General features: G+C 46.6%; 1 protein-coding gene across 1 annotated transcript in view; it reads right to left on the bottom strand.

The window, feature by feature from the left end:
* The window catches only part of ARID1A (AT-rich interaction domain 1A), a 102,678-nt gene extending 80,345 nt beyond the window's left edge, over positions 1 to 22,333 (bottom strand). The window contains exon 1 of the mRNA XM_056847642.1: positions 21,057 to 22,333. Coding sequence (XP_056703620.1) covers positions 21,057 to 22,292 — 1,236 coding nt within the window. The 5' untranslated portion in view covers positions 22,293 to 22,333. The remainder of the gene's footprint in view (positions 1 to 21,056) is intronic.
* Between the last annotated feature and the right edge of the window lie 317 nt (positions 22,334 to 22,650).

Below are 22,650 nucleotides of genomic sequence, written 5' to 3'. Positions count from 1 at the left end.
GAGCTCTACCGTCTGCACATTTCAAAAAGCCTTCGCAGTTACTGCACCTGGTCATGCATGCGCATGTCTTGCAAGCAGCATTAGCAGAAAAGCTCCCTTGCCCGGTACCACTTGTCGATTACACTGATCCCAAGTCACAAATATACACAACAATGCAATCCTAAGGAGAGTTACTCCAGTCTAAGCCCACTGAAATGAATGGGCTTAGACTGGAGTAATTCTCCCTAGGATTGTACTGTTAAGTTCAGCAACCGGAAACAGCCCATACCACATAATTGGCTAGACTTTTGGCTAGACTTTTGATTCAGGATGAGGTAACCATTAAAACAACTAACCAATAAATCTTTCGTATGCTCTCATGTAGATACAGAAAGCAATCACCAAAAAGGCTGGGTAAAGGTCACAGGGGATCTCTGTGGCTGCCTTTTACGCCAGGAAATTGCCTTGGCCCCTCACGTTGGTTTACCCATTTAGTCTTTTAACCCCCTGCCGAAATGAAAAGTATTCGTAATCAAACACGGAGACTGGATCTGCAGGATCCAACGAGGGAAGGAGTCTTCCACTGGAACAAGCAGCAACTTGTGTCAAGGGAAGGCTCCTTAGGTCAGAGAAAAGTACTTCTGCTAGCCAAACAGATCAGCAGGAAGAAGCCCATATTCATCCCCTATCCCTTTTTTACCTGAGGCAAGCCACACAAGGCACAGCTCTGCTAATTTATGCAAAGCTCCAGCCACATAGAACCATGACATACGAATAGGCTTTTCTCCAAAACCAAAGGCCATCTAAAACGGGGTGTCAAACTAATTTGTTGCAAGGGCCAGATATGACATAAATGTCACTTGGTTGGGCCATGCCGTGCCTCGCCAGTTCAGGAGCAGGGGGGGCTGCCTTGGCCGGCAAATTTGCAACGAGCTCTCCAGCCCAGATCAAGAGTGGGGGGTGGCTGCCTTGGCTGGCTCCCGAGCTGGATAAGGGCTCTCAAGGGGCCAGATCCAGCCTGAGGGCCGTATGTTTGACAGCCCTGGTCTAAAAGGTACACAAGGCTATTACGACACCTCTGAAGTCCTCAACCAGCACCTACTGCCTCATGTTCTAGGAGTGGTGGCAGAAGCAGCAAGTACAAACCAGCAAAAGTGGTGGTTGGTTTTTGTTTGGTTTTTGCCGTCAAGTTGTGGCCAACATCTGGCAACCCACGTAGGGTTTTGAAGGCAAGAGACATTCAGAGGTGGTCTGCCGTTGCCTGCCTCTGCATAGGAGAGCTAACAAATCTGTGCAATTAACTACTGAATAGGAGGGGCCCCAGTGCTCAGTGATAAGAGCACCAGATTTGCCGGCAGAAGGTCCCAGGTTCAATCTCTGGCATATCCAAGTCCCAGGAGAGCTGATGCCAGTCTGAGTAGACAATAATGACTTTGACAGATCAAGGGTCTGACTTGGCATAGGGCAGCTTCATGTGCTTATGCGGAGGAAGGGGGGGTTACAGCATCTCAAGATGTTCCAAATACAGAATAGGACTAGGGATCTCTGTAAAGTACTATACAGTCCGCAGTTTAACCTTAGAGAAATCTTATTTTTACATGTTTTGAACAAAACTGATTATATCTGCATAAGACAAAAAGAAGAAAAAGTACTCCCTCCCAGTTTTCAGATACTGCTGAACCATTCCTTCCCTCTGGACAGGAAAAGATAGATACTTTTTTCATAAGATATAGGAAAAGATGGATACCGTATCTATTCCAAGGTGGCAATCTCCACTAATGGTTTTTGTTAAGTAAAAAAATATTATGTGTTTTGTTTTTAAATGGCTACCGAACTGGTTTTAAAGTCATCTGATTTTAAAAAAGTGGCCTCATTAATCTTCTCTAAATACTGGTGCACCTAAAGGTCCTCTAAACACCTTGTGCAGAAAGACACTTTTCTTCACGTCTAATATAAGCTTCTAAAGAAAGAGCACAACAAATGCCTCCAATTGGTGGTATTACAGAAGCCAGCATCAGAAGTAACACCACACAAGAGTATTTGACTGAACAAATGGTTCTTCTCTAGTGGCAGTACAATGTTATCCCTTTACCACAGTTAACTCCCCGCTGTGAAGGGAGTTCTACACCCAATGCTGTTACTGCCGCCAAAATGCAAGTGTACAATACCAATGTGATAAAGAAGTAGGCCCACTTTACACCCTACCCAGTCCAGGGGTTCACAGAACATGCAGACTTCTTTGGCACTTTCTTCTTCTCCAGCTGAAGATTTACAATTAACAAGTGTGAGATGATTTCTGAACACCCAGTAGTACAAAAGAGACTTACAGAACGCCTTGCAAACACCTACAGTTGAATTCCTACCAGATGCTGAGAAGAACACACATGACCACATGAAGCTGCCTTATACTGAATCAGACCCTTGGTCCATCAAAGTCAGTATTGTCTACTCAGACCGGCAGCGGCTCTCCAGGGTCTCAGGCAGGGGTCTTTCGCATCACCTACTCGCCTGGTTCCTTTAACTGGAGATGCCAGGGATTGAACCTGGGACCTTCTGCATGCCAAGCAGATGCTCTACCACTGAGCCACAGACCCTCCCCAGTGCTGATACAGGTTGCTAGATTTAACAGATCTTTCGCCTTATTTTATTTATTTTTTATTTTACTTCATCTATACCTAAGTTGCCAGGTCCTTCTTAGCCACCAATGGGAGGATTTTGGGGCGGAGCCTGAGGAGGGCAGGGTTTGGGAAGGGGAGGGACTTCAATGCCACAGAGTCCAATTGCCAAAGTGACCATTTTCAACACAAGTTGATAGCAGTTCAAATTACTCTGGCTGCCTCCATGACGTAAGCCATAAATTTAGCAGTTTGGGGGAACCCCAAGTTTTTCAAGTACACTCATCTCAAACTCAAAATTCTGACAGTTTCCAATCATGCCTATACAAACAAAAGATCCACAATCATTCCAGAACTTCAATAAATCCTCAGGTACCAAAAAAAGCCCTTCAAGTCCCTTGGATCGGTAAAGAAAGTAGACTGCTGGTCATAAAAACTGAAATTACCAGAAGGAAAAGGCACAGGGGGACCTTAGAACAGCAATTAAAAAAAAAAAAGGTAACGAAGGAGAATCGATGATTTGGAGAGGCAGCCACAGACAGGTTACAAAAGAAGGTGGAGTGTCTGCAGTGTGATCTCAAGACAGAAGATCCACAGCAGAGAGGTCAATCAATCAGTTCTTAGAGAAGATGAGATTACCGTTTCAGTGTCAATAGGTAAGGAATCAATCCAAAAAGTCGTGGTCAGGGAGAGAATGCAGAACAGAGAGCTTGTCACAGCATGGATCCTGACATCATCAAGAAGCAATGTGGGAATATTTCAGACAGACCAAATATAACCAATACAAAGATTGAGAGGGACTCTATGCAAGAAGCAACAGAAAGAGAAAAGGTTTGGAGCTAACAGGGTTTGGCCAATGCCAACGTCCTTACCATAGTAATCTGCATGGTATGTGTACAAGAGCAGGGAGTCAAGAGAGGCGCTAGCGTAGGGAAACTTTAACTGCAGTCTCACCTTTGCTACTGGCTGTTTTTAATTTATCTACCTTGGTAGAAGAGGAGGGCAGTAAAATGAACCAACTGCTTTATAGGCGAGGCCAATCCAGGAGGGAAATTCGGAAAACTACTAGTTGGGAGAGAGAATGGCTGGGTGGGGGCCATGGTGTTAAGCAGCCAAGCAATACTGGCATGTAGCACTTAGAGAACAACAGGGAATGCCACTTCCTCTACAGCAGCGGTTGCCAACCTTTTTTCACGTGAACCCCTTGGCAGCCCATTTCCATCAATTGTACCCCTCATATTACCAAAATGTTTGTAATTAATACAGTTGCTGTTACTTCAAATGCCTCTTCCTGCCATTATTCAATTTCCCCCTACTTACCCCTAAATGTCCTGGTTTGTACCCCTGGGGGTACGTGTACCCCAGGTTGGGAACCACTGCTCTACAGCATGTGAGCCACCTCAAGGGCTGCCCTTGCTTCCATTGTATAGAACTGAGAAAGAGGCTAGCCTACCTGGTAGCTCGGAGGCAACAGCAGCTACAGGTCTTCCTCCATCTCCTAATAACAGCTGTTCTCCCTTCTTTATATACCAATGTTTTAAACAGCACTTAAAAAGCACATGCCCTGCTTAGTATTTGTTGGTGCCAAGTGTGCCCTGAGTCCCTGACTAGTCAACAGGGTCTTGTGATCCATACTAGCATGTGCCACACAATTTGCATGTTACTTGGGCACTAGTGGCAACTCACAATTGGCCTGTGATGTCTCAGGTTGCCACTCAGGTCAGTCCAAATCAGGCTATGCCAACAGCCCTTGAGGAAGAAGGGCATGCGCAACCCAGTATATGCCACTCTCAAAAAGCCCCACACAAAACAGACTCTTGCAATGACACAAAGGACTAGAAAAACTTAGGGGAAATTTCTTTATGTTCTTTTGAAATGGCACAGTATAGCAGGAGCTTGTCTGTTCCCAGTCGTTCACACCAGCCATCTACATCTCAGTTCAGATGGACTGCTTATAAAAGGAAAGTTGGCAATGCCAGGAGTTGTTCAGCAAGTCAGCAAGGAAAACAAGTAAAAAAAAGAAAGGTAGATAGATCCTGGCTGCAGATTGGCAGATGCTGAAATTCATATTATGCCAGTGCCAGAGGGAGAGGAGGAACAACCAATGTAACAAAACCTTTCAGTGGCTTAAGAACAAGTATAGCGAGAAGCCATAACACTATCAGGCATGGCCAATTTTACTTTTACAGGGCTGGCAAGTCTTGAAGCACAGCTCTCCCACTGATTTGCAGTCATAGCAAATGGTATCTATCAACAACGTTTTCACTGGATGGCACGCACTGCCAGATGAAGGCAACTTCTTCTGGTGCATGTTGTGCCAGAAAGCTTTCGCCATAATTTTGTAGATAGCAATCTGTAATATTTAAGTGCTTCATGTCTATTAATTCAATATTCTTTGCAACGGCCACAGAAGGTAAGTCGATTTCCCATATTATAGATAGGGAGAAAGGGACGGGCAAGAGCCAAAGACCATCCAGTGACTTCAGGCCTATGCTGCAAATTTAAACCAGGGTGTCTAATTCATTACTTTCTCAATTGCCACCATAAACAGGTCCAATGTGGATATTAATTTGATACATGATACTTTAATATGTTAAGTTACTTTAAAATTTAACTATATTAACCTTTCATTGTGTAACTGCTCTGAGGTTTTTGATTTGTGTTTGTTCGTGTATTGTAGCTTACTCACATGAACACATGAAGCTGCCTTCTACTGAATCAGACCCTTGGTCTATCGAGGTCAGTATTGTCTACTCAGACAAGCAGTGGCTCTCCAGGGTCTCAGGCAGAGGTCTTTCACATCACCTGTTTGCCTAGTCCCTTTAACTGGAGGTGCTGGGGATTGAACCTGGGACCTTCTGCATGCCGAGCAGATTCTCTACCACTGAGCTACGGCCCTTCCCCAATCTTAGTATTGAATGGATTGGAAAAAAATTATTTTATTTATTTAATCTTATATTCTGCCCTCTCCTGCAAAGCCAGGGACTATTTTACATAGAATAAAAGAAAGACATATGGACATGAATTCCTGGAAGAATGCAACAGTTCCAAATAGCGTTCCGTGTCCACCAATGTATATTCAGCAAGGCATCTGAAGACTTTGTTGAGCAGGGCTCTCCCACATCCCTCAGCTGCTGCAGGACACCAGACCTCTAAAATTTGTTCCTAAAGGTCAATAGACCATGAGGAACAACACAGGGTGCAAAAACGGGGTTCTGTAAGGAAATTGATGGAGGTTGCTGCCCCACTCTTCTGAAAATGCTGGTCCATGGGAGGAAATGAATGGATGGATATATACCATTGTTCTTTCTCGAGCAGCATGTGACCAGAGAATCAAAAGTTTGGCCATTTCTCCTTTAGTTTAGGGCAGGTTATATGCAACAGGGCAGCTTACACAAAGCTATGGCAGTGTTTTTTAAAAATAAAATTGTGTTTTGCTGCTCTAGCCACATGCACCAAAACACTGGATGAGACACAGCCAAAAACTTGAAAATTCACCCATTCCAAAGAGCTCGAATAATGCAATCCAGGAGTTTCAAGTTTAGACGCATCTTTCAAAGGAAGTTGTCTTTTAATTCAAATGTGACCTAAGTACTAAGTACTCAAATTCACTAACAGAATTAGCAGAACAAAACTCACTGCTTGCAGTAGCCGATGGATACTTCCTGGCCCTGTTAGAGGAGGTGTGATCTCATTGTCTCACTATGACACTGCCAGACTGATATCATCTTGGGCATCATCAACATTCCTTTGGGGAGAAAGTACCCTATCAAAATCACTCCAGTTTCCCTGCAGTAGGGCTTGAGAGTTTAGATCATCACCACTTTGTTGACCGAGATGCACTGGGTTGGAAAAAAAGAAAGATCTGGATCAGGGCTGCAGTTATGATGTCATCTGGGTGGCCCTGCATGAAATTCACTCCTTCACTTTTTAGAAGTGGCCCCCATAGGATGAGTGGGAAGACAGAACCTGGTCAAACCCGGCACATGCTAAAATGGACAACACTTTAACATAGTGAACCAAGGCCCAAAACTCTGTCAAGTTACGGACCACACCTATCCAACATGGAAAATATCTGCCATATCAACTGGTTCAGAAGCACCACCATTTGCAAGTAAAGCCCTATTAATGGTTAAGTTCCTGTTCTAGGAAAAGACAGGCCTTTTAAACAGGCCACTGTTAGACTTGGTATTCGTGTTTAATAATTTACATCAAGTTAATAAACACTCGTTTTCCTTTTAAAGCTATTCAGAGTACACAGTCTCACAGCCATTTGGACTAAAATCCAACATTCATTCATGAAATATTACAGAAAACAAGTAGGGCAAGATAAACACTGCAGAGCAAATGGCTGGGACTTTTCCCCATTCAACTCCGACAAGAAAGCAGAGAGGTCCTCAAACAGCAGCTTCGTATGTGATAACAACCTTGTGGCTCTTTGCTTTCCAGACTCAAAAGCTTCAGCATACTGTTACATGGATTGACCAGCAGTGATGCGGTGGTGAACATTTTCTACAGTATTTTCCAATGCTCTATTTTTCCATTGGAAATTTTCCACCCAGTGCATGTAAAAATATTCTCTTTATCTGCATCTGTCAGGGCTGTTGTGTGGCAAATCAATCATATTAGATGGTCTAATATGGGATGTGAATAGGCTTGCCAACTGCTTGGTGGGGGCGGGCAAAAGCCAGCCAATCCACCAGGCTGCCCGCCCACCCTAAGCTAATCAGTAGGCAAAAGAGGGCCGGGGGAGGGGGAGGCATGCGATGCGTGTGCGACCCACACTACACACCAACGTCACTTCTGGGTTTACCCTGAAGCAACGTGGATGCTCTAGCAATCTCCACTGAAACGAAACCATAGAGTTTTGGTGGAGATTGCTAGAGCGCCCGCGTCGCTTCCAGGTAAACCTAGTAGCGATGCTGGCGCATCACATGGGCAGCATGCGAGTTGTGCACCCTAGCCACACCCCCACATAGCTCCGGCTGGTGGAGCAGAAGGACCTTGCAATCCTAGATATGAAGCATGGATAAACCCCAGTGCTTATACATAGTCCAGGCTTGGACACAGCGTTCTTGCCTTTTTTTGCTAACATTATTTAAATTTTGTTAACAATATTTAAACTGGAAAGGTTTTCTTAAAATTTTCCAATTCAGATTTTTCCAGAAAACCAACATCACTGCTGACTAGGAAGCATCTTTTAACATGGCTCTCCAGAACCCCCTCAAAGTAGGCTGTCTACAAAAACACAAGACCAAACATTAAAAAACAAACCAATTGGGTTTTGTACTGTATTCTGTGACTGACTCCAAGACTTCCCTCTCCCACTTAATCAGGCATAAGGAAATATTTGGGGTTTTTTTTTCAGGCCAGGTATTATAAATATGCGCCCTGACCTGGATGGCCCAGGCTAGCCTGATCTCGTCAGATCTCAGAAGCTAAGCAGGGTCAGCCCTGGTTAGTATTTGGATGGGAGACACCAAGGAATACCAGGGTTGCTGTGCAGAGGAAGGCACTGGCAAACCACCTCTGTTAGTCTCTTGCCAGGAAAACCCCCCCAGAAGGGGTCGCCATAAGTCAGCTGCGACTTGAAGGCACTTTACACACACACATTACAAATATGGCACATCTTGTATTACTATAGGTTGGACACTGGGCCAGACACCCAGATCCAACTCTTAGCTCCAGGAAAGGCTGTTTAATACCTCCTCAAGATATTCTACCGCGACTGTGATCTCCTTTTCCTGTTTCATATAGCCTGCCTTGGCTCCACAAATTTCCCCACTCATCAAAATTTAGGATACTTCCTATCCAACTTACATGAACATTTATTCCCCTTGGTGGGGTCATGGCTCACAGTGGCAGAACACCTGCTTTGTGTGCAGAAGGTCCAAGGTTCAATCCTTGGCACTTCCGGTTACAAAGATTAAGTAGTGAGCTGATGTGAAAGACCTCTCTACTTGAGGCCATGGACAGCTGCTGCCAGCCAGAGCAGACAATACTGAACTTGGTAGATAAATGGTTTGACTCAATAGAAGGCTTAATGTGCTTGATTTAAGCAGTTTTGTTCAGTGTGTATGTGTGAAGGGATTCAACGGACATCCACATTTTGAAATAAAAATACGTATTGTGTAAAAACTGCCACAGTAGCCTGACAAATCATGAAGAATGCTTAAGCAATGTGTCCCTGTTTATGCTGGAAATATTGTTTTATTTAGATTCAGGAAAGTACAATTACCTAGGCAGTACAAAGATTCTGCTTAATTGTAGATCAGTGTAATTCAGCAGTATCTAGCCATTAATATGCATGCTTGATTAAGAATTAAATCTGCAAATTGGAAACTCATCATAAATCACTCTTCTCTCTTGATGATTTAAGTCATCTGGCTTATCCTGACAGGGAAGTTACAAGGGTTAGACCTCAGACTGCTTTCACTGTGTGGAAAGTTTGAAGCACTTTCTATATTTTTCCAAGCTAGTGTTCACTCTTTAGTAGCCCTACAAAATGTACTCTCACCTTTTATTGTTCATTCCTTCCACTCCATGTACCTCTTAAGGGAGCCAATGTTCAAAGCATCTTAAAAAGAGGCAATTGGTACAAAGTTAAGATTCTCGACCCTTGAGCCAAGAGGAAAGGCAGGATATAAATATTTAAATAAATGTAATAGATAAGAGACAGCATAGTATAGTGGCTAATGTCAGGACCCAGGTTCAAATCCCCACTCTTGCCATTCAAAGCTCACTGAGTAATCTTGAGTGAGTCACATGCCCTCAACTTCACCTACCTCACATAGTTGATGTGAGGACAAACGGAAGAGGGGAGAACCACTTCGGGTTCCCATTTGGGAGAAAAGTGGAATATAAATGAAATGAATAATATAATCATTATCAAGAAGCAATATAGTTGAATACCCCAAACAAGAAGAAATGTTGAGGTACCACTTCATTTGGTGAACATCTAATCCAAGAAAGCATTTATACTAAATATCAGCAGGAATCAACCAAGTTTCAGCATGTGAATGTTAATATATGAAGTAAGCCTCAAGTCCAGGTGTTCCTCCCTCCCGCTTGTCTACTTCGCTTCCCTCTTGGCACCTGCCCCAAACCAAAAATCACAGCATGACTGATGTTCCCAATCCTGTTTTGTAAGCAAACCATATCCTGCCTGATTTGGATGTAACAGTAAAACTACGGTTTGCTAAGACCTAGCAAGGAAGGAGAGAAGGCATGCAAGGCTTGTTCGTGTAATTCCAAACCACGGTTGGCACTGTAACTGAACTGACCCAAAGGCAGCAGACTCCAACTAATGACTTTTTGACTTAATAAGGCTTAACGATCATTTCAGTCCTTCCGAGATATGAATGTTACCCAGTACTGAAGACCACTAACGGGCTTTAGTTGGGTCATTTGCTAAACTTTTAAATAAGAGTGGTCTTAACGCTTAAGAGAACATTCAAGGAACTTGGATTAATTTCCAAAAAGGTTTTACCATTGTGTGGACTGTAGGTTCCTTGTGTGTACTATCTCACATTGGTATTTAATCTTATCATATCCAAGGAAGAAGTTGAATGTGCATTTTGAGTGCATTTTGGAGGGCGCGTTGATACACGATTATGCTGCATTATACTTTTTATAGTTCTAGAAAAGTCAGGAGCATTTGGTTCCTCTAGAAGCAAAGCCTTGTGCCAAAGCAACATTGCTAAACTGCTGAGCAATGCCAAGACCTGCAAGTCCAGGACTCCAGGTGCACAGAGAAATACGAACCCCTCCCCAAACCATACCTAATTATATCACATGGGCAAATCACTATACTGTTCTGAAACAAGCAACGCATTAATCCCGAGAGAAGCAGTTGTTCCTGTTCCAGTCTTGTTGGTGCTTATTCTTCCCTTCAGCATGCCTCACGAGGCAAGTTTGGGCACTATTTCTTTAAGCACACAGCAAACAAAGGCAGAAACAACTGCTGCGTTTGAGAGGTGGAGGAGCGACCTTGTAAGTTACGGTACAGAAAGACTAGAAACCAAAGACTTAAGTTCCTGTTCTTTGCCATTGTACATACTCAAACAACGTCACTAAACCTTGGGGTTTCCAGTTTCCATTTAAGTAGTATACCAGATTATTTTTTAAAAAAACAGATGAACTTCACTAGCAGAGAACCATAAGCTAAACAATCTGATGACTGAACTTTATCTGGTAGAATGCATACCTTTTTCCAACTTTACATCTGGTTCAACACTGTGGGAGGAAAACTAGGGAAGGAGAATCAGCAGCTACATCTGCCAAAAATATCTGGGGGTCTCTTTACTGCCGTCCAGCACCCATGAACAAAACAAGGAATTCAAAAGGTCGCTTTCTGGTTGCCACATCTACCCATTTCTGGATGACAACCCGCACAATTGCATCATACAAGCGAAAGCTGGCTGCTGTGTTAGATGCAGCACTTCTGAACTGCTGTTCTACCAGTAATAATTTGGGCTGATCAGATGGGCTGATGAGTTTAATTTTCAGGCCAATACGTTTTTGGTCTACATAAACTTCATGTTACATCAGCAGCTACCATTTACAATACAGACTTTAAAGGGAGAAAGAGAGGTCTCTTACCCTCCTTTCCTTACCAATGGTATCTATTCTACCTTGGTCATTTTCACAGCCATACTCTCCCCCTACCCCGACAGAAGAAGAGTTGGTTTTTATATGCCGACTTTCTCTACCACTTAAGGGAGACTCAAACCGGCTTACAATCACCTTCCCTTTCCCTCTCCACAACAGACACCCTGTGAGGTAGGTGGGGCTGAGAGAGCTCTAACAGAGCTGTAACTTGCCCACAGTCACCCAGCTGGCTTCATGTGTAGGAGTGGGGAAACAAATCCAGTTCACCAGATGAGAGTCCGCCGCTCTGGTGGAAGAGTGGGTAATCAAACCCGGTTCTCCAGATCAGACTCCACCACTCTTAACCACTACACCTCACTGGCTCTCTACACACATGCACACTTGGGAGACTCTGTCTAAAGCAGCGCATGAACAGAAACCCACCCTCATCAATTCTTGCATCCTTCCTTACACAGAAGCAAGTGCAACTTTGTGTTTTCCCCCCCTCATTTTTTACTAGCTCGGGCCCCAGTGCAAGGCAGCACACCCATCAATCCAGAACACAGAACTTCTACGCATCATGAAGTCAAAACCCAATTACCTCAACACAGAATCCCAAATCCACACCTGCAACACATGAATACTGGGAAATGGAGGATAGTGACTGGATAGTTTCAGACGACACCACCTGCCATAATGTTGAGTATACTGTTGTTGTTTTGTTATCTTTAGAATGGGACCTTTTCCTATGAAATTCATCACTAAACAATGGTTTGATGGCCATTATCCCCCCCAAAAAAAAAACTTTAAAGAAGGAGTGGGTTTACTGTGCTCATCAGGGTCTTCAAGCCCAAACCACCACCAGACACGGGGATAAATCACATGAGATCCTTGAGAAACTGCAATCTATTATATTGATAATGTGAAGGCAGACGGGACTACAGATTCAACACAGCATGGCAATTACTTCTCAACACTAACTCAAATAGTAACCCCATTAAAATATATATTTCACATGAACAGATGATGTTGCCTTATACTGAATCAGACCCTTGGTCCGTCAAAGACAGTTTTGTCTACTCAGAATGGGAGCAGCTCTCCAGGGTCTCAGGCAGAGGTCTTTCACATCACCTACCTGCCTTGTCCCTTTAACTGGAGGTGCCGGGGATTGAACCTGGGACCTTCTGCACGCCAAGCAGATGCTCTACCACTGAGCCACAGCCCCTTCCCTCAAGATACAGCGGAATAAAGATAAAGATATTCCACTGTATCTTGAGACACAAGCCCAATTGCATTTCTTTTGCATAACACAATTCCAAGTGAAGGAAAGGGAGTTACAATGGTAGCAACACCCTGAAGGGAAGGGGTATCTGCCTTGCAAAGAATTTCACAATTTTTACTGGCCCACCTGCTCACAAGTAAAAGGGAAAGTCAGTTTGGCTCCTCAATAACAGGGGGAGGGGCACAAAGTGAATCAATTCTCATCCAGTATATAAGGAATTCCCTACCTAATTTCATGAAAATGATTCTTATGGTTCAGCAACTATTTACAAGCTAGTGTTGTTACACGCATCTGAATGATTGCTATTTGTTTCAAACAGGAAAACCTGCTCACTGAAGCCCCATCTCTGTCCCACCAGATCGTATACCAGCAAGGAAAATATGTTGTCCCAGAATAGATGCAAGGTTTCCTAATCATAGCTAAGAATCCCCCACTTGCAAAAGAATTCTCCTCCTTCCTCATATTTTCCATGCTAGCCATAATGTGTACAGTGTAGCGTTTGCACTAATGTTAAGGAAAACTCTGGTGAAAGATAATGAAGTATGGTATGCACAAAACTGCCAGCTTAGCTCCGGTTAGCTCCAAAAGGGAACCATGATCAAGAAAGTTATACCTCATTAGTCATTGACTATTTGTAAAAACGTTCTTTTGCCCAGCATCCAGAAGTACAGCATCGCTAAGGTTAGTATCCTTTAGTAATAAGTAGTGTGAGTGAGAAGGGGCAGGAAACTCACACCTTGGATTTTCGCTTATTTGCATCCTCACAGCCAACAGATCTCTAAACCCCTCATTTTAGACAGATGTCTCTTCAACTTGAGGAATATGTGCTAAAACTACAGCTTTTCCTCTAAAGTCAGTCTAATTTGAAAAGGAATTACTTTTAAACATTTCAGAAGGCTTTCCCTCCTTTAATCTACTACAGATAAAAACTTCTGATGCCAGGGAGATCTCTCCCTACAGGGCACAATTTGTGAATGAACCGCTTCAGTATAACACTGAACATTACACATAAAAAGGGGAGGACAGATGTATTGACAGTGAAAGAGACTGATTGGTTCAGAAAAATTGGCAAGAGGTTCTAACCAGAAGTTAACAGTTCATGAAGTTAACAGTCCCATTGACTCCACAGGACATACGGTAACTCAATTAAAAGCCTCGGAATATCATTAGTATAAGAATAACCGTATTGCAAAAAGCCAAAAAGAGAGATGCTGAAGCCATTCCCAGTGGTAAATTGAGCACCTCCAAGCCAGTAACTGAGATTTTCTTACTTTTTAAAAGAAGAATGCTTTAATTCAGGGTGAGCAACAGACTTTTACTTATTTTATTTATATCACACCTTTCACCCCAATGGGGACAAAAACAGCTTCCATCGTTCTGATCCCCTCCATTTTACCCTCACAACAACCCTGTGAGGTAGGTCAGGCTGAGAGTATGTGACTGGCCCAAGGTCATCCAGCAAGCTTCCATAGCACAAGTGGGAATTCAAACCTGGATTTTCCCAGATCCTAGTCCAACACTTTAACCACTACACCATGCAGGTTTACGAAAATATCAAGAAGCCAGCCGGCCAGAAATAATGAACAATACCCAGGAGTGCTTGATTCTCATAGTTGCCAACATATCTGCAATATCCGCGTTTTGTTTGCTGAACAGAATGAAGCAGATTGTTAAGTGACAGGAGGAGAAAATGTGCTAAAAAGGCAAAGTATTGTAGGATTCTGTGCATGTCAAGATCAGCGTTCCACATATTAATATGACATGCAAGACACATTACACATTTGAGGTAGGTTGCCACTGTTATACACTGTCCCCACTTCAGCTTTAGATGCCAGACTGACCTCTTACCCCAGGCTGAATAGTAGGCTAAGTTTCCAAAAAGACAATATCTTCATTACCAACCACAGATCTAAAAAAGGTAAAGGTCCCCTGGGCAAGCACCGGGTCATTCCTGACCCATGGGGTGACGTCACATCCCGACGTTTACTAGGCAGACTTTGTTTATGGGGTGGTTTGCCAGTGCCTTCCCCAGTCATCTTCCCTTTACCCCCAGCAAGCTGGGTACTCATTTTACCGACCTCGGAAGGATGGAAGGCTGAGTCAACCTTGAGCCAGCTACCTGAAACCAACTTCCATTGGGACCGAACTCAGGTCGTAAGCAGAGCTTTTGACTGCAGTACTGCAACTTACCACTCTGCGCCACGGGGCTCCTAACCACAGACAGATTTAATAAATAAAACAAGCTTGTCAGAGTAACATTTGCAAAGGAAATTACTTTGACTCTGGAGTAACTATTTAGTGTTAGTAACCACAGACCTACTAACACTAAATAGTTACTCCAGAGTCAAAGTAATTTCCTTTTGCAAATGTTACTGTGACAAGCGTGTTTTATTTATTAGCTATTTATCCAGCCCTTCCCTCAAATGATCTTAAGCTTCTCCGTTTTATCCTCAACACCATCTGCGAGGTATGTTAGCCTAAGCAAGACAGAGAGGCGTATGGTCACCTGCAGTGCAATCCCAAGAACGCTTTCCCTGGGAGTAAGAATAGTCCTGAGCAGGATTCTGAGCAGATGGGCTTGGGGTTGCTCTCCTAGAGAGCTTCACTACAGAGCATGGTTGCCAGGCCACTGCCGGGGGATCTCCCACTCCAGGATCCCTCTTCTGGTAACAATCAGCTGGCCAGCAGGAACTTACCTGCACCAGGGTGGTGTTAAGAGCGGTGAGCCAGCATGGTGTAGTGGTTAAGAGGGGTGGTTTGGAGCGGTGGGCTCTGATCTGGAGAACTGGGTTTGATTCCCAGCTCCTCCACATGAGTGGTGGACTCTCACCTGGTGAACTGGATTTGTTTCCCCACTCCTACACATGAAGCCAGCTGTGTGACCTTGGGCCAGTCACACTTTCTCAGCCTCACCTACCTCCCAGGGTGTCTGTTGTGGGGCAGGGAAGGTGATTGTAAGCCGGTTTGAGTCTCCCTTAAGTGGTAGAGAAAGTTGGCATATAAAAACATTTCTTCTTCTTCAGCAAAAGGAGGCCTAGGCCTGCCCCTCCAGCGACGCAGCAATGCCACTTCCAGCGCATACCAGAAGCAACACATGAACGTTCTGGTATCTGGGCAAAAATTCTATGGTAAACATGATTTCTACCATAGAGCTTTCCCCAAAATACCAACGTGTCCCCATTTTGCTGTGATGACATCACCTCCAGTGTGTGGCACAAGTGACGTCACCGCACCACCGGCCTAGGACTCTCTTTGCTCCCAGTGAGTCCCCCTGCCCCTACTGGTTGTCAGGGGATATCTGGCAACCCTACTGCAGAGGAAGAGTTTGAACACTGAATCTCACTGGTCACAAGGGTTCTTTAATAATCTTTATTCTTAAATCAGGTTATAATACCAGGCATCCAAGCATTTAGTTCCAGCACAGAGACACTTTTGGATAATTTTCCTGACCCAGATATCTATCTCCATTAGCAATAAAAATCTAACCTAGAAACACACATATAAATAAGTGTACACTATAGGCATATTAAAACCCTTATTTTCCAAGTGGAGACCATATTTTCACATCTTGATGCACTAATCCAAGGAACAACCTCTGAGGCATAGAAGAACCTGGCTTGGCTTGCAGGATATTAAAGATCTCTTGTCCTGCACATGACTCCCAACTAGTCATCAGTGGGGGCTAATATACGGGGAACTGGAAGGGGAGGCTTCTTTGAGGAACTCAGGGTCAAAAAGGAGCAGCCCACTTATGGCAAAGTCCCATAGGGCAAGAGGCGAACACAGGTGGTTTGTCATTGCCTACCCCGTGGCGCAGAGGGGTAAGCTGCAGTACTGCAGTCAAAAGCTCTGCTCACGACCTGAGTTTGATCCATACGGAAGTCGGTTTCAGGTAGCCGGCTCAAGGTTGACTCAGCCTTCCATCCTTCTGAGGTTGGTCACATGAGGACCCAGCTTGCTGGGGGTAAAGGGAAGATGACTGGGGAAGGCACTGGCAAATCACCCCCGTAAACACAGTCTGCCTAGTAAACATCGGGATGTGATGTCACCCCATGGGTCAGAAATGACCTGGTGCTTGCACAGGGGACTACCTTTACCTTTTTACCCCTGCATAGCAACCCTGTACTTCCTTGGTGGTCTCCCATCCAAGTGCTAACCACAGCTGACCCTGTTCCGTTTCTAAGATCTCATGAGATCTGGCTAGCCTGGGCCACCCAATTCAGGCTCTCCCCTCAAATACTTACTTCTCATGCACTATACATTGTCATTACTAGCTAACTACCATTTGTGCTTCCCTTCAAACCGTGGCTTGAAATCCAAGAATGGAAGGGAAGCACAAACCATTCTTTGCCAGGGTAATACTGTAGTTTGCTGCTGCGTATGTGCTGAACTGGAAGTAACTAACTGATTCTGAGCATGCAATGGGAAGAACAAGGACAAGAGGGAGAGGCATGCTCATCTATTACCAAACCATGGTTTGGTGCTTCCATCTGAACCAGAACGTTACTTCAGTTTGAGAACCTCTGCTCTATGGAACAGATTATTTCTATAATGCTGGGAATGAGGAATACTACAGCCAGCACCAGCCCCAAACTCAATATTAAAGGAATTAGGAAAATGATTAATATTTTAGGACACCGTTTCTGATTCCAAGGTATCACAGCTGATTGCCAGCCCAGAAACAAACACTTAGCACCAATTTAGCTTGAAAACTCTGCTTTTAACACTTCCACGCTTCACTTACTAGTTCAGTTAGGTTAAGCCTCAAATCTCTTTGTTAACCTGTCAGGGTAACTTGAAATGAAAAACATTCACAAGAACCCAACTACATTAAAGTTTGCCAAAAGATGCATACTTGAGCAAGACTCAGAGATGGTTAAATGAAAACCCAATAGCCTGCTTCAGAAGATCAATCTGCCCTCTTCCAAACAGTAAAAAAAAATTAAGCAAAAAGAAGTTTTATACAAGGACTGTAACATTCACAAATCAGCATTACAAAACCTTTCCTGTTTTCTCTAGAAGCCCTACGGAGTCTATGCTAACCACTCAGAATTGATCAGGAGCTCTCTAGATTTCGCCTCTACACTTCAAGACAGAAAATCTGTTGTCTTTACTCACTTTGATGTTTCCAGGTCAGAAGTGTCATATTATGCAGAAAGAATCTATCCTAGCAGCAGGCAAAGATACAGAACCATTCAGAGCCATGGGAATGTAAGATTTTGAAGACAACCACTCTGTACGGATTTTTAAATGTTTATTTTAATGCTTACAGGTTATATTTTCAGAGTTCTCCGGGCTGCTTTTAAATACATTGTGACCTTCTCCCTCAGATGCTGAGCAACAGATAACAGAAATCATGAAGTATTGCAGTGATTTCTACACACACACACACACACACGAGACTCATCTTTACCTTGTTGAAAGTGGGGGTTTTCAAGCTACAGAGGTAAACTAGAGAGACTTCTGGATCAGATGTAGTAATAGACACAGAATCATGGAATATAAATAAGGAATTAATACATTTCATTTTTACTCTTTCATGCCTGTATGTTCCCCCCCCCCAAAAAAAAAAACCCTGGGACATCGTCCCACAATGTTTTACAAATCAACACTCAACCCAAAAGATTTGCACTGCTGAGAATGTTTCCCAAGTCACTCCCATGTTCCATTCAAACGAACAGTGTTATAGTCTCTTGCCTTGAAAACCCTATGGGGCCACCAAAAGTTAGCTGCGACTTGATGGCCCTTTCTACCACCAAGGCATCAGGAAACTCGCCCGATTCCAGGCGGAACCAACAGGAGCTTCATAAATGGTGCTTGAGGTAACACATCCCATTTCCTTCCCACCCTAAGAGGTCAACTCGCACACTGATAAGTACGTTGCTTGCACAACAGCTATCTTTATTTATGCACTGCGGCTCATTATTACCCACCTAATTCCAGATATTAATGCATTACCCCTCAAGACTCTCATCAATTCTGATCATGAATCGGACACGAGTGCTACAGAAGAACCCTAATGTATCTGATGCAATATATGATATACAACATGAACCAAAAATATTTGATGCTGGTTCAAATCTCCCACTTGGCCATGAAATGCGCCAGGTGACCTTGGGCCTAACCTACCTCACAGGGCTGTTGTGAGGATTAAAGGGGTGGGGGTCACCCTCAACTCCTTGGAGGGAGGCAAAAATAAAATGTAGTACGAACAAGTGATGCATACAGTTTATTCCTTGCCAGCACCAAAGGCCTCTTCACGTGTTTCAATTTTTAGGAGTAAAAATGAACACATGAAGCTGCCTTATACTGAACCAGACCCTTGGTCCATCAAAGTCAGTGTTGTCTACTCAGACCGGCAGCAGCTCCCCAGGGTCTCAGGCAGAGGTCTTTCACATCACCTATTTGCCTAGTCCCTTTAACTGGAGATGCCGGGGACTGAACCTGGGACCTTCTGCATGCCAAGAAGATGCTCTACCACTGAGCCACAGCCCCTCCCCTATGTTTTCTGTGTACTTTTAAAAATCTAAGGTGCAATTTTAAACTCGGCATTTATCATCCATGTACACTTGCAGCAGCCCCCCCCTCCTGTCCCAGTACATGCTGAGTGGCAAACCTGGCTTTGCTGATCCATAATGTGTGAAATAACTCAAAAGCTGGATCTCCTGACTAACACCCATGCTGAGTTAAGATGCTCAGTGGATTTTAAAATCCTGATTCCATACAGTTAAGTTCAAGGGCAGCTACAAACTTTATAGAATTGGAAATTCAAAAGATTATACGGGGGGCATAAAAGAGTAAAAAATAGTTGAGGGAGCTGAAGCTATCGCTAAGCGGTATCACACAAGTGAATCAAACTTTTTTTTCTAAGCCTGAGGCTTTAATTATACAAGTCACAGGATAAGACCCCATCACCAGCCCAACATCAAAGCTAAAAACTCTAAGAACCCAGCAGGTGAATTGGGGGGGGGGGCATGGCAGATGACCATCACTTATCTGCTTGGGTAAGCCCGCGGCATAGAAAGAGCCAATAAACAACTTAACACATGTGGATTCCTTATTTGAGAACCAAAAAAATTTCCAAAGCCATTTTCTCAAATGTATCAGAACACATTTAAGATGCTACTGAATGTGTTTATATTTCCAGAATATGAACACCAACTATTCTCAAGCTCTCTATTCCTTAGTTCAAATTGGTACTACAACCATCCCTTCCAAACTCCTACATTAAAAATGAAAATTCAGGTCTTCCCCCTTGTCAAGAACACCATAAAATGAGGTGCTCAGGTCAGAATAGTTAGGGGGAGGCACAAATGTACTTATTCGATTCTGCAAGTAGTTAAGTATTTAAGATGACTTCTGAAAAGGATGAACCACACAGATGAAACCTTAAGGACCCCACTGACTCTTCGGGAAAGTCACATAATGGGGGAAAAACAAGCAACAAATTTGTTATTTCAGCCTCACAGAAACAATTCCAGGCTGCATAAGGCTCAACAAGCAAAAGAGGGGGGGAAATACACAAAACAAAAATGCCATCGCCTTCCTCTTTGTTTCAGGCATAATACAACGAGGGCAGCCTGTCTGTGGATCTGCTTTCTGCTGAGCCTCCTCAAGGTCACAGCCAATTTCAGCTGTGGAATTAAAATAATAATAATTAAAAAAAAAGCAAAAAGGGGCAGTGATGCTCTAGGTTATGGCTGGTAGAAAAAGCAGAGTGTAAAAGTTTATGAGCTCATCAGGATTGTTGTACCATTACATCAGAGGCAATTATAAATGGCCAAGAGCAGGAGATGGGGAGCCAATCAGATCACAGATAGGATGTCAACCTAAGACCAACTGTCTCCTGGCTTTGACAGAAGGATTTTACCTCCATAATTCAAATCCCAAACCAAAGCAATCTGCACTTACTACTCCAATCACTGAACTGTTTACCAGCACTTCCCAAGCAGAAGCTCAAGGCACCAGAAAAAGGCCAGCTCAGAAAATGGCTACAGCCTGCCTGGGGAAAGATGTCAGCGAGGGTCACACTCGCCCTCTCCTGACCCCCTGGAAAGCGCCAGGGGGACCTGGCTGCGACCCACAAGCAGAGGAGCAGAGCTGTGGACGTGGTGGGGGGGAGAGAGAAAGAGTGGGGCGCACCAGAGCTGGGAACAGCAGCAATGCCGCCTAAGCACACCCTCTTTCTTTCCCTCCCCCAGCCCAGCAACATGGAGCTATTTTTTGCCACCTCGACCCGAGCGGCAAAGACCCGGCCGCCCCCCACCCCAGAGCCCCCTTCGACGACCACAGTGGGGAGAGGACGTGGGGAAAGGGAAACCCTCTCCGAAGAAGGCTCACACAACTGGGGAAAGGGAGGAAGGGAAGGCAGAGAGAGAGAGAGGCAGCCATTTTAGAGAAAGACAAGAGAGGAACGAGAGAGAGAGAGAAAGAGAGAGGGGGGGGGGAAGAGACAATGGCAGCTCCCCGGCAAAGTGGGCCTGGGGAAAGGCAACCCGGGCAGAAAGACCCTCGCCCACCCCCCAGGCCCCGGCCGCCCACCCCCCACCCACCCCCGACCCATTTTTTTCCAATTCACCCTTCTCTCTGACCTGCTGGCTCCTGACGAGCGGCTGCCCCCCTCCAGCGCCGCTGCTGCCCGGGCTCATGGGCGCGTGGTGGCTCCTTTGTTGGCCGCCGCCGCCTCCTCCGCCCGCCGCCGCCACCCAGCCCTGCCCGGCGGTGGCGCCGCCGTACTGCGAGGCCAGGTCCGCGGCCGCCGCCGCCGCCGGGGCCTTGCCGGCGGCCCCTCCGCCGCCGTCCTGGGCCCCGCTTCCGTAGTCGGCCCCGGGGTAGGCCTGGTAGGCGCGGGCCGAGCTCGGCGAGGTCAGCAGCTGGTTGAGCGTGGGGGTCGAGGTGGGCTGCGGGGTGGCGCCTCCGCCCGGCCCTCCTCCGCCGGCCGAGGGCCCCATGGCCCCGAAGCGCTGCTGCTGCTGGAAGGCGGCCGAGGGGGGCTTGGGCCCGGCCTGCGCGGGGCCCTGCGCGTTCCCCCGGGGCGAGCTGAGGGCGTAGGCCTGAGCGGGAGGCGGGTAGGCGCCCGCGCTGCGGCCGGCCGCCGGGTAGTAGGAGTTGTACTGGTGGTTGGCGAAGGCGTGCTGCTGCTGCTGCTGCTGCTGCTCGGCCGCCACCGCCGGGCCGGTGGCGCCGCCGCCTCCGCCGCCGTGCGAGTTCTGCGGAGGGGCCCCGGCGGGCCCCGGGTACGGCGGCTGCTGCGGCTCCAGGCCCCCGCTCTGCAGCGCTGCCATGCCAGGGCTTTGTTGTCCGCCATGTTGGTGGAAGGCGACGGCCGCCGCCGCCGCCGCCGCCTGGGCGCCTCGGCCGTACGCCTGCCCGAAGCCGTACGCCGGGGGTGCCAGGGCGGCCGGGTGGGGAGCGGGGAGCGGCGGTTGCGGCGGTTGCTGCTGCGGCGGCGGCGGCTGCTGCTGCTGGGGCGTCCCCACCCCGTCGCTGCTGTTGCTCCCACCGCCGGGCGGCTCCGGCAGGTTATTGTTCAGCGAAGAGGCGCCGCCGCCGCCAGGCCTGGGGTTCCCGTTGGGGCTCTTCAGGTCGGCCTCGGCCCCCGCGCCCCCGCCATTGCTCTCGGCCCCGTCCTGCAGCTCCTTGCCCGGGGGACCGTCGCTTTCCGGCGGCGGCGGCTGCTGCTGTTGCTGCTTCTCCGCCGCCGCCACGGCCTCGCCCCCAGCCTCTTCCGACGAGCAATCCCGCGGCGGCTCGGCTTTCTTCAGCTCCGACGGGGCCGGGGCGCCCAGGCTGCCGGCGGCCGCGGCGGGGGCCACCTGGGCAGCCATGATCCCCCCTCCCCACCCGGCCAGCCCCCCCCCTCCTCCGCCGCCTCCGCCTCCTTCCTCGCCCGATCGACTCCCCGCCTGGCCGGCCGGCCGGCACAAGGCCTCACCGCTCTCCTCCGCCTCTGGGCGTCCTCGCTCTCCCCCTCTCCCCGGCTCAGGCGGCGGCCTCCTGGCTGCAACGGCGTCTCATTCCTCCCGCGGCCACCAGGCTGGGGGAGCGGGGCGGGCAGGGAGAGGGGCGCGGAAAGAGAGGGCTGGGACGGCCGCGCGCGGGGCCTGGCCCCACTCTTTTGCCTGCCTCTCTCTCTCTCTCTCAGTTGCAGCCGGCGAAGAAAGGGGGGGAGGAGGAGGAGAGGGG

Source organism: Euleptes europaea, chromosome 3 (assembly GCF_029931775.1).
Source record: "Euleptes europaea isolate rEulEur1 chromosome 3, rEulEur1.hap1, whole genome shotgun sequence".
NCBI classification, from domain to species: Eukaryota; Metazoa; Chordata; class Lepidosauria; order Squamata; family Sphaerodactylidae; genus Euleptes; species Euleptes europaea.
The sequence above is the reverse complement of the archived record's forward strand: the minus strand, read 5'-3'. Positions and strand labels throughout refer to the sequence as shown.